At 42.5% G+C, this 13,134-nt stretch overlaps 1 protein-coding gene across 6 annotated transcripts in view; it reads left to right on the forward strand.

The window, feature by feature from the left end:
* ints6 (integrator complex subunit 6) overlaps window positions 1–13,134 on the forward strand; it is an 80,973-nt gene that overhangs the window by 45,313 nt on the left and 22,526 nt on the right. For all 6 annotated transcript variants that reach the window (XR_009446569.1, XM_048540508.2, XM_048540509.2 and 3 more), the window contains one exon: window positions 3,073–3,167. Coding sequence is in view for 5 of the 6 variants with exons in the window: in XM_048540508.2 (XP_048396465.1) it covers window positions 3,073–3,167 (95 nt within the window). In the remaining variant the exon portion in view is untranslated. Of the gene's footprint in view, window positions 1–3,072; window positions 3,168–13,134 lie in introns of those variants that run through there.

Raw genomic sequence — 13,134 nt, forward strand, 5'->3', positions numbered from 1 at the left:
GGTTTGGTTTTAACAGTTCTAGTCACCCATGACCCTTGCACTTGTTGGCTTACAGTCCTACAACGTCTCAATTTTAAAATTCTGTATCTTGTGTTCAAATTGGATTGTGGCCTCTCCTCTCCAGCTCTGCAGTCATTTAATATGTGCTTTCTTGTAGATTCTCACTCACTTCACTCAACCATTATGAGCACTCAACTCTGGATTTACATCCATCCCTCCATCAAGATGCTCCTTCAAACCTACCTCTGACCAAATTTTATTATCTGTCCCAATTTCTCCCCTTTTGTCAGGGTTAGGTTTTTGTCTGGCACCCCTTGAAGTGTTTTGGGATGTTTGGCCATGCTATGTAAGTGCATTGTTGAAGGTGTTAAGTAAAATGTCTCTTTCATTGTTAAGTATACTTCCTCAGGCTTCACCGATGCACAAATGCAGCTGAGCCGCAGAGAACAATTGTTATTGTGATGACTGCTTCCTCTTGTTTATCCCAATTTTGTTTCGTAAAGGAACTATAGAATTACAATGATAGCCATTTCTCTATTAGTAACAAGCAAATTAAGTTGTTGCTTCGTGGTCATGGACTATGTCATACCATACTGAGCTTTTGATTCCAAATTGACTTTTTTTTTGGAAAATCTTAAATCGCAGTCATGTCTTGTAAATTCAGATATTGAAAACAAATGCCAAATTTTTTAATATTTCTTTTCAAAAGTATGCAGTCTAATTTTTGGATAGTTCGGCCATGAGGAATTCAATCAGAATGAAGAGGTTGGGAGTAACGTAGTATGATCCATCATTTGAAATGTGGCCTCATATTGGATGGTTATGAAATTGTACATTGTCACGCCAATATTTGAGGAGACTTCTGAGTGTACTTGTGATGTTGAAAGTATTCTAATCCCACTGTAATCATTATCATGGCTTAAATGCTGCTGAACTTGTTAAAAGTTCTACCTCTTCTGTGTGTCAGTTAAAGAATACAGCCCCATAGCCTGCATTCCTAATTAGCAAGAATGGATTTTGCACTCCAACCGATGGTCCCAATTTATGATATGCTGGTTATTTTCTGAGTTGCTTCAGGTAATTGTATAGATTTTTAAAAGGATGGTTCTCAATCCTGAACTGTTTATCCACAGCCATAAACTGTGGACATAGCTTTCTCCAGCCTGTCTCCCCAAAATTTTCTTAACGCTGCCATCATAAAGTTTGTCCTTAGTGATAGTGTGAACTGATGGAGTAGATAAAATTTATTCCCACTCATGGAAATTTAGAGCCTTGATAGTAGTCCAAAAAATACAGCTACATCTTTTGAGGAATGAAATTGATAAACACCAGTAAATACCAATGTTTGGTGTTCTCCTTTGCAAACAGCAATTGATGGATGGTCAATTATAAATTAAAACCTTGAGGTTGATTTGATTATATTCTATTTATCAGAAGGTATTAAGGAATAGGGAGCAAAGGTGGATGTACGGATTTAGTTCATGATCTTAGTAAATGGGAAAATAGGCTGGAGGTCTAGACCCGAAACGTCAGCCTTCCTGCTGCACTGATGCTGCTTGGCCTACTGTGTTCATCCAACTCTACACCTTGTCTCAGATTCTCTAGCATCTGCAGTTTCTACCACCTCGAGGAGCTGAACATCAAGTTTCTGTTCCAATTTGCTGTTCAGCAGTTTTCCATTGTGATGAGAAACAGTGTGATGATGTGGGCCTGCTGCTGTGAAAAATGCACACAACAGGTTTTCAAACATGCTCACTCTGTACATCACAGTATAATTTATGGGCCGGAATTGCAGATTTCCGTTATCAAGCAAGCAGTCTTTAAGTTCAGAACTGATTGACTTTGTAAGTGAGTGGTTACTGTCCTGAGAGGCAGGTGACAGACAGATGTGTTTTTACCTGGTCTCTGTCTAGCTGCTACACAAATTCTGCATTCAAAAACACACAGCTGGAACAAAAAGAAGCTGCTTTAGCTTGATTGTATGGAGCATACTAATTAATATTTGTAATAGCTTTTTGAGTGGCCCTATGAACCTATAGTATTTTCATGTTAAATGGTAGAGTAGCATAACTCTACATATGAAGAAATCTTTTGTGCATTAATATCATAATGAAGGGGAAATCTAGTTAAGTCCATGCACGAGTTCATAATGGTTATGTTTTTATAAATTAGATTTTTCAATTTTGATGTTTAAGATTACACTTAGCAATTAGCTCTTAACTCAAGCTATAAGATGTATGATTTTCTGATACCTTAGACTTTTGGACTCTTTTGGTGTGTGTTATGCTATGGATTCTCATTGGTTACATGATACAGAATAAAGCTGTTCGTAGACAATGAAGTCTCACCGCTTTTTTCACTGCTGCCTCACCCACCTCCGGAAGAAATGACATACCAACCATCCCTGATGTACTTTCAACTGATGCTTGTTTTCCAGGAGACTAGGTTATGCTATCGTAAGGGGAGCTAAATATTGCTACGCAGTTGAGAATGGTTCAAATAAGCACGTGTCCTGAAATTTAATCTAAGTGTGCACATAAGTGGCTTGTAATATGGATTCAGATGCAATTGGAATTGGAGAAAATGTCTAAACTAATCATGTGGGTTTTATAGCCAGGAAAGGGAGGAAATATCCATCCTGTGACTCAATTTATTTTAATCCCAAGATCCTTTGTTCCTGGTCCCCAACCACTTATTTTGTTTTACTTGGAATGTGGTTTTGTTGCATATGTCGTCAATGTGCCATGAAAAACTTCAGAGTCCGATATTCAAAATTAGCCCAACTAAAATAAATTGGAATGTGCAGTGGGTTTCAATCTGTAATATCAGAGGATGGGTTGATGCAGGTTTGAATTTATTTCCCTGCTGTTCACTTTCTGCTCTGACTACAGAGTAAGAAAGATCTTGAAGCAGGTTGCCTTCCTGATGGCAGGAGATTAGGATCATTTTTTTTAAAAAAGATCTGTCTGCTTCACTAGAGAAGAACACTGTTTGTAAAATCCAGATCAAATTAAGCATCAGGAAATTGACTTCGGTATAATTACAACTTGTTGTTTGGTTTTTGTTTTGCAGATGATTTGTTCAAAGTGCATAAACTGAAGCCCGTTATGAAATGGCGGCAGGCATTTGAAAATTACTTGAAGACAATGCCTCCCTATTATATCGGGGTATGCTTCATTTGATATTTTGCAAGTTACGTCCAGTGTGATTTGAGATGTGTGATATATCAATTTTAGGCTTTAGATTTCAAAATAGTGGCATATGGGTATTGGGTTACTTTTCTTAATGGGTGAGACAATCCTTTCAGAACAAGGACCTAATTTGCAAAGGGTCAGCATGTGGACCCCCCCCCCCCCCCCGAGTTTTATTGCAGTTTATTTTCGGGGGTGCTTTATTGCTGGTGGAGTAAACATTGAGCGCTATATGGCATTGAATATCGGTTTAGAAAACCTGAGCTTGAAATTTTTTAGGGCTGTTGGAGGGGTCTGAACTGAGTTCAGAAGTGTAGGCCATCTCCAAAAACCTAGTGATTTTTTTTTTCAGTGCAGTTTAGGGAATGTGACCTCAATAGAAAAGTTTTTAGTTTGTGCAGCTTCTAGACCAGGGGTGTTTGCTTAGAAATCTGCAGGGTATCAGAAGGTGAGAAAGTTTAAGCTCTGATTTGAGAGTGCTTATTGTAAGGAGCCTCCCCAATTCGGAGGTTAGAAACAGGGGAGAATTAGTCCAGTACAGTTTTAAAATTTGATAGAGGAGGATAATCTCTGAATTTGAGTTAGTGTGAACTGATGGTGCTGCGGAATAGGTTTAAACTTTGTTTTACTAGATGTTGTAAGATTTTTCTGACGGTGCTCGATATCTAAGTAACTATTTTGTTTTCATCTTTTGTGTAATCAACTTGTATTGTGCTGTTCAAAAGAACTGCTGCCTCCTGTGACAGTTTTCAGTGACTGAAAACTATGTGAGCAGGAATAAAACAAAAATCTTCCAACTAGATTGCATTCTGGAATCTTACTTGTTCAGTAGTACCATCAGTTGGGATTGTAACAGGCATTTAGATTCACTGCTCAGGATGAGGTACTTTGTCTGCAGGCAGTTAATACTTCACATGGTTAAAAGAATTAACTTTTAAAAGTTTCAAGTCTTCCAATTGTACATTAGCCTCATGTTGGAGAAAGCAGGAGAGAAAGCTTGTGCTTGGTTATTGCTGAATTTTAATGCATAGAGGTCTTTAGTTGTGGATTTTAGCTGTACCTCAATCACTATCATGCTATTCTATCAAGTTTATGCCAAGGTGTAGACTGATTCATGTTTTCTTGATTAAATGCTGCTTGCTCTGAGTGCTTCCAGTATTTTTGTTTTGGTTATGTATTCTTAGTAATTCTGCCCAAAAACTACATTTTTACGGTGTAATTGTATCATTTCTAAATTAACTGAATTTTCAACTGTGGAAATAATTTGAACTAATATTCAGTCCTTCGCTTGCTAGTGCTGGAGATGTTCCCAATTTTATTTATTCATTCTTGGGATATAGGTATCACTGGATGGGCAATGGTGCTGTGCCCACTGTCTGGAGTCAAAGTTGAGGACTTCAAGGGCAACTCCCTGCCAAGAGTATGACATTGTGCTGTCACCATTGTTCGCTCAGTGAGATAGGACATAGTCAACGATGATAACTGGTGTCATGTTCAGAAGTCTCACTAGACCAGGATATAGCCCAAGACGTTTATTTCAAGTCTCAAGTTTTCAGAGCGCTGCTACTTCGTCAGATAAAGTGACTTTGCCCGCTCCAGCCCAGTACTAGCAATTCCGCATCATGTTGTCATGAACATGGATTGTAATGTGTGTGTTTTGGTGTTAGTCTACCATGTTCATAAGGAGGGCTTTTGCGAGTCGACAGATTGTATGCTGCTGTCATTTCAGGTGCCTTTGTCAATGCTGTGTGGTCTGTCCAGTTTTACTGCTTTCTTCACACTTTGTAGTGTTTGATATAATGGAGTGGCTTGCTAGGCAACTTAAGAGAGCAATTAACAGGCAACCACGTTGCTGTGGATCTGGATTCGCATATCAGCCAGACCGGGTAAAGACAGTTTCAGTTTTGTGTCTGATGCATTTATTAGAGTTGGTTGAGGAAATCTCATTCAGTGTGAATAGAAGGGAACCAGTAGGCGTGTTATATTTGGACTTGCAGAAGGTGTTTTGCAACGTACATGATAAAAGGTTAAGTCATGAAATAAGACCCCAGATGTTGGAGGTAGTATATTGATTTGGATAAAGAATTGGCTAATGGTCAGGAAACAGTCCCAAATGGAGGTTAACGGTTCTTTTTCAGGTTGGTGACCTGTGAGCAGGGATTAATGCTAGGACTGCAACTGTTGGCAATATAAATAAATGATCTGGAGGAAAGAAGTGAATGTACCATATTTGAGATGATGCCAAAATAGGTGGAAAGGTAGATTATGACAGGGATACTAACAGTTTTATAGATAGTTATGGATGGGTTAAGTAAATGGGGAGCAGCCCGTTTGGTTCTCTGTCCTCCAGCGAATGAAACTGCCATCCATACCTGGTTTGGCCTACATCTGACTCCAGACTCTCAGCAACGTGGTTGACTCCTGACTGTTCTCTGGGTTGGGCAATAAATTCTGGTTGAGCCAGCAACACCCTCATTTCATGAAGATTTTAAAAAAAAACTTGTAAAAATGACCTGGGTCCCTGGATTATCAGTCTAGCAACAATACCATTAGGCCACCACTGCTTCTTATGTTGTTATTAGAGGGTAGTTTACTGCATCAGAAAGACTTCAGTAATTTCCAGTTGGAGGTTAGTCTTAACTGATCTAATACTAATCCAGAATTAAATGAAATCTCCATGCTTCTCTAAAGTAAAATTCAAAGGTGATGATCTGATTAGTAACATAACTAATTTCATGCTAGTTTGAAAACTAATGTTAATCAGAGGGTAAGTGTATTTACAAAAAGCATGTTGCCAGTTGATTTTGTCTCCCAATGCTGTTAAATAAAGTATTTGAATTTAAATGTGAAGGGTCAGAATCATTCCCTGCTCGAGTGAGAACTGTCTATATTATTGTTAACTGCTGGAGCCCTTGATGTTGTTAATAACCCACCCAAAGGTTGGTTTTGCCTGAATGCAGCATGTGACATTTTGAATTAGAATTCTAGGACGTGTAACTTTTGATGCGCTCGAGGTTATGAAATACGTATAGTTTAGACTTCCCAAAAAATCTTGAGGCATATTTTGAAAATTGCCCAACCCTTTTGGGTGAGGGGGCGTGGCATAATATAAATACATCTGAAGCATTCTGATCTAATACCAAGTTAATATCAAAACTCCTATGAAAATTTTTCCACTTGCACAAGTGACTAAAAAGACATCATGCATGAAAAATTGAAGGGTGAATGCTACTTTTGAGTAGCTCTCAACAATGCTGTTTTTTGGCCCACTGGTTAGCACTGGTGCTTCACAGCACCGGGAACCCAGGTTCAATTCCACCCTTGTCTCTGGGGAGTTTTGCACATTATCCTCATGCCTACGTGGGTTTCCTTCCACAGTCCAAAGATGTGCAGATGAGGTGGATTGGCCATGCTAAATTACCCATAGTGTCCAGGTGTATGCAGGTTAGGTGAATCAACCAAGCAGAATGCAGGGTTACTGAGATAGGATAGGTGGGATGCTGTTTGGACGGTCCATGTGGTCTCAATGGGCTGAATAGCCTGCTTCCACTCTGTAGGGATTCTGTGATTCTACGATGATTCGATGGAAAAGTTAGAATTGAGGAATCAAGATGAGGTGGTGAGACGTAGTTGTCATGGTACTGTGGCATAATGTGTGTTGTATTATCTGTCAACATGAATTGTCTCAATTGTGGTTTGATCAATGGTGAGTGAAGCATGTTTGCAGTGCAAATACCTGGCTGGCCTAAGAAACACCTGTGTTATCTATTGATGAATGCTGCTTAATGGACACTTGTCACAACATCACCATTAAACTAGTATTCGTCCTATTTGAACAGGTTCCCACAAACAACAATCTTGATAATCTGAATGTAACAGCATCAGCAAGGACATGAGAACATGCCTGCTTCTCCAAGAAGAGTGCAGCCATGAGATTCTGTTCACTGAAAAGTGCAGATGAGGTCTCTGAGCTAAACCTGTAGCCTACTGCACTCATTCATTGAAGCATCAGCTTGATTTTTGAGCTCAAGTCTCTAAATCTGTATTTCCCAAACATTTTACCACTGACCCCTATTTCAAATTTGAGATTTATTGAAGGTCCTCAATGAGAATGGAATGTGTGGTTTAGGGCTTGTAGCTGTGTGGCTAAAGACTTAATAGAAATGGAACAGTGCTTTTGTGACTTGGTTCAAAATCCAAGGCAATTTTTACTCTCTTGCCATTCAGGACCCTAAAATTTCAGTTCATGACCACACTTGGATCTTACCCTGACATTTGAAAGCCCTGCTTGAGAATGAGACTTGGAATCACAACTTTCTGTCACTGAAGTGCAGATTTTTGGATTTTCACATTCACGTAATTCCTTTTCATGAGTCAGAAGGATCTTTTGTGTTTATTTAATGTTGAAGGTTATGACACCCTCATTTAACTTTTAGTTCTAAAATTATGTTCACAAGTTGTGTTTTATGTACCAGATGAGTAAATTCCACCATACAGGGAAAGTTGAACAATCAGTGCATATGCTTACTGAGACCATTTACTGTCTTCCAGAACTAGTGAATGAAAGTTAAACGTCTTGGTGCATCTTAGATTTGAATAGGTAAAACTCCTGTTAGGTGTCAACTTTGCAAACTATCGTTTTCCTCCTTGGGTGCAGTTATCATTTGCAGGTATTGAGCATTGAAAAAAACCTGCTCAAGCCTGGATAGTTGTCAGTAAAACATTTTTCTTGTTCTGTGAGAGAGGAAACCAGGATGTGAAATTTGGCAATCTGTTCCAGCAAGAATTTCTTCCAGGTACTTCAAAATACTTCTCAACTTGGTCTGAAAGTTGGATTTCAAAAATCCCTGTTGTCTGTCACTTTGTAAGCTGGTGCGCAAAAACGCAACCTTTTTCCAACATCTGATTAAGTGGGTTACTTATGGAACTGGTAGTTGCAATGAACCTGTCCTGAGCTGCCACATTGCAAGTTAAACATTGCCCTCAAATCATTCACTTCTGTGCAGTTTGGAAGCAGTCGTTTGAAACTGCTATTTTTGAGTTAATCTAGAATTCTGACAAAGGAGCAAGCAGATTGGAGTCAATTTTGTGGTGCAGTTAATACAAGAGTAATTGTAGTTTGCTTGTCATTACAGGGAATGCTGACAAGAACTAACTTTGGCACTGAAGCAAAGGTCATAAAGCTAATTTAATGTGGCATCAATCCTGGTTTAATGGTGATGTTGTGATAGTGTCCGTAAAGCAGCATTCACCGATAGATAACATGTTTAGTAGTGATAATAAAATGTGAGGCTGGATGAACACAGCAGGCCAAGCAGCATCTCAGGAGCACAAAAGCTGACGTTTCGGGCCTAGACCCTTCATCAGAGAGGGGGATGGGGTGAGGGTTCTGGAATAAATAGGGAGAGAGGGGGAGGCGGACCGAAGATGGAGAGTAAAGAAGATAGGTGGAGAGAGTATAGGTGGGGAGGTAGGGAGGGGATAGGTCAGTCCAGGGAAGACGGACAGGTCAAGGAGGTGGGATGAGGTTAGTAGGTAGATGGGGGTGCGGCTTGGGATGGAAGGAAGGGATGGGTGAGAGGAAGAACTGGTTAGGGAGGCAGAGACAGGTTGGACTGGTTTTGGGATGCAGTGGGTGGAGGGGAAGAGCTGGGCTGGTTGTGTGGTGCAGTGGGGGGAGGGGACGAACTGGGCTGGTTTAGGGATGCAGTAGGGGAAGGGGAGATTTTGAAACTGGTGAAGTCCACATTGATACCATTAGACTGCAGGGTTCCCAGGCGGAATATGAGTTGCTGTTCCTGCAACCTTCGGGTGGCATCATTGTGGCACTGCAGGAGGCCCAGGATGGACATGTCATCTAAAGAATGGGAGGGGGAGTGGAAATGGTTTGCGACTGGGAGGTGCAGTTGTTTGTTGCGGACTGAGCGGAGGTGTTCTGCAAAGCGGTCCCCAAGCCTCCGCTTGGTTTCCCCAATGTGGAGGAAGCCACACCGGGTACAGTGGATGCAGTATACCACATTGGCAGATGTGCAGGTGAACCTCTGCTTAAGGTGGAAAGTCATCTTGGGGCCTGGGATAGGGGTGAGGGAGGAGGTGTGGTGGCAAGTGTAGCATTTCCTGCGGTTGCAGGGGAAGGTGCCGGGTGTGGTGGGGTTGGAGGGCAGTGTGGAGCGAACAAGGGAGTCACGGAGAGAGTGGTCTCTCCGGAAAGCAGACAGGGGTGGGGATGGAAAAATGTCTTGGGTGGTGGGGTCGGATTGTAGATGGCGGCAGTGTCGGAGGATGATGCGTTGTATCCGGAGGTTGGTGAGGTGGTGTGTGAGAACGAGGGGGATCCTCTTTGGGCGGTTGTGGCGGGGGCGGGGTGTGAGGGATGTGTTGCGGGAAATGCGGGAGACGCGGTCAAGGGCGTTCTCGATCACTGTGGGGGGGAAAGTTGCGGTCCTTGAAGAACTTGGACATCTGGGATGTGCGGGAGTGGAATGTCTTGTCGTGGGAGCAGATGCGGCGGAGGAATGGGGAATAGGGGATGGAATTTTTGCAGGAGGGTGGGTGGGAGGAGGTGTATTCTTGGTAGCTGTGGGAGTCGGTGGGCTTGAAATGCTACCTAGAATACACCTCCTCCCACCCACCGTCCTGCAAAAATTCCATCCCCTATTCCCAATTCCTCCGCCTCCGCCGCATCTGCTCCCACGACAAGACATTCCACTCCCGCACATCCCAGATGTCCAAGTTCTTCAAGGACCGCAACTTTCCCCCCCACAGTGATCGAGAACGCCCTTGACCGCGTCTCCCGCATTTCCCTCAACACATCCCTCACACCCCGCCCCCGCCACAACCGCCCAAAGAGGATCCCCCTCGTTCTCACACACCGCCCCACCAACCTCCGGATACAACGCATCATCCTCCGACACTGCCGCCATCTACAATCCGACCCCACCACCCAAGACATTTTTCCATCCTCACCCCTGTCTGCTTTCCGGAGAGACCACTCTCTCCGTGACTCCCTTGTTCGCTCCACACTGCCCTCCAACCCCACCACACCCGGCACCTTCCCCTGCAACCGCAGGAAATGCTACACTTGCCCCCACACCTCCTCCCTCACCCCTATCCCAGGCCCCAAGATGACTTTCTACAATAAGCAGAGGTTCATCTGCCAATGTGGTATACTGCATCCACTGTACCCGGTGTGGCTTCCTCTACATTGGGGAAACCAAGCGGAGGCTTGGGGACCGCTTTGCAGAACACCTCCGCTCAGTTCGCAACAAACAACTGCACCTCCCAGTCGCAAACCATTTCCACTCCCCCTCCCATTCTTTAGATGACATGTCCATCCTGGGCCTCCTGCAGTGCCACAATGATGCCACCCGAAGGTTGCAGGAACAGCAACTCATATTCCGCCTGGGAACCCTGCAGCCTAATGGTATCAATGTGGACTTCACCAGTTTCAAAATCTCCCCTTCCCCCACCGCATCCCTAAACCAGCCCAGTTCGTCCCCTCCCCCCACTGCATCACACAACCAGCCCAGCTCTTCCCCTCCACCCACTGCATCCCAAAACCAGTCCAACCTGTCTCTGCCACCCTAACCTGTTCTTCCTCTCACCCATCCCTTCCTCCCACCCCAAGCCGCACCCCCATCTACCTACTAACCTCATCCCACCTCCTTGACCTGTCCGTCTTCCCTGGACTGACCTATCCCCTCCCTACCTCCCCACCTATACTCTCTCCACCTATCTTCTTTTCTCTCCATCTTCGGTCCGCCTCCCCCTCTCTCCCTATTTATTCCAGAACCCTCACCCCATCCCCCTCTCTGATGAAGGGTCTAGGCCCGAAACGTCAGCTTTTGTGCTCCTGAGATGCTGCTTGGCCTGCTGTGTTCATCCAGCCTCACATTTTATTATCTTGGATTCTCCAGCATCTGCAGTTCCCATTATCTCTGATGTTCACTAGTGTCTTATCTTCCTCTGTGGGATCATGCTGTATATGAAGCTGTAATTCCATTTATCTCTATTAGGCTTTCTGAAGCATTCTATGAAGTGGTTTGTGGTGCTCAAAAACAGATGTTGCTGGATGTAACTGTGGGAGCCAGTGGGTGAGGGGTAATTTGGAAATCAAGTTGCTTTTCACTCCTGGATGGTTGCCTTAAAGTGATGTGGAACAGAAACCCAACATGGTCAGCATATGCTGAATCTGAATGTTTTTGTTGAGAATGGTTAGATATTTGGATAACACTGGAAATTAGATCCACATGAGACTGATAATGCATGGTGGGTAGATCAGGCTGCATCATAAACTATCTCTTGAACTCTTCCATTTTGACTTTGCGGTTGTCAGTTTGTACAGCTAAACTGTACAACTCCATTAAATATGGAAACTCGTGATGGTGTCCATATCAGCATGTTGTTGGAGGCTGGATTTTTTGCGGATTAGGACCTTTGCTGAATTCATATTGTGCAAAAATGTTACTGCAAATTACATTGAAGCATTTTTCTTAAACCAGATAGAGATTTTCAAGATTGAGATTATTATGGACCACAAAATGCTTGTACTTGTGGGGGAGATGAGATCCAAGAATCTTGTGGTATGAGACACTCAATAAATCAAATAGGAAGCTCAGGAAAAACTTGTTTTTAACTTGGAGAGTGGTTAGTAAATGAAACTTATCGCTGTAATGAACAGTTGAAGTGAAAAGCAGATCTATAGATGGACAACTAGATGACCGCACAATTGTGCTGAAGGGGTGCAAAGAGCCAAGGCAGGATGAAGCAGGGACCCACTACCATTGGAAGAATATTCCACTTTTCCCTGCTGAGGACTAAATTTCTGATTTGAAACAATATCTTCAAATTACACTGCATTGCCTTAAATTTTGATCATAGTTTAAATGCACCAACAAGAGCAAGCTTATGCTCCCTCACCATGACCTGGGAAAATCTTACTATTGTAAGCAAGGAACTGAAATGACAGCTTTATATGGGTAGCATGTTAAAATAGACCAATTAAGGTAGAATGGTTATGATGTGGTGGGGTATGAAAAGGACGATGCCAACCATGTGACTTTGAATACTTAGCCTTGGAGGTTTTAATATTTGAGTTTTGTTTCGTAAAAAAACAACGACAAGGTATATGTTTATATTTTAACAAGTTTCTGTGCCATTGCCACATACTTGCTTGTACATTGAGGTGTACAGATAGATTCCCATTGTTTGAAATAGGTTAAAGGATCTGGAATGATTTCTTGATGGTCTATGAATTGGAGAAATAAAATAGAGTTTTATAAATGCAGTAGCTCTGTTGGCTGAGACCCTCTGGGCAAAAGTAGAGTGTATGTGGCTTCAGTAACTTTGCGAGTGGTCACTATTGCAGACACCCAGGAATAGGCATTAGGCAGACCGCATCAGTTGATGTGACATGACACATTGATTTTGAAAAGGTCGTGTGAGGGACAGTTAGTGGACTACATGCTATTTATTGTGTGTGTGCGTGCGTGTGTGTGTTTCTTTATTTTCCGATCTTGGTTTTGTACTGAGGTTGCAGTAAGGTATTTTGTCCGTTGACCAGGAGGAAGTTAGAGGCATTGGCAATATGTAGTTTTGGAATTTTAGCATGTTTGAGTTTTGGATGCAGTCTTAAGCTTGGAGCTTGCAAATGCTGGGTCGAACAAGAGTTTTTGTAGAGGGTAATCTTTCTTCAGTGAATGTGTAACTTGGCTGAATGACTTTGCATTACTACTTTCTGATGCTACCTTCAGTAGGTACCTGAAATCTCTGACTGCACCAGATTAGAAAAAATGTCGCTAGGTTTCCAGGAATTGCAAAGTTCTTTCTAAGTAGATAGCATTAACTTAATTAGATGTTTGGCATTCCCCCATCTGCTTCTTAGTGTAAACAAAGATGATTGTGTTTGGAATGTATAGCTGTTCAATCCAGCCAAGGGTTGCTA

Source organism: Stegostoma tigrinum, chromosome 12 (assembly GCF_030684315.1).
Source record: "Stegostoma tigrinum isolate sSteTig4 chromosome 12, sSteTig4.hap1, whole genome shotgun sequence".
Taxonomy (NCBI): Eukaryota; Metazoa; Chordata; class Chondrichthyes; order Orectolobiformes; family Stegostomatidae; genus Stegostoma; species Stegostoma tigrinum.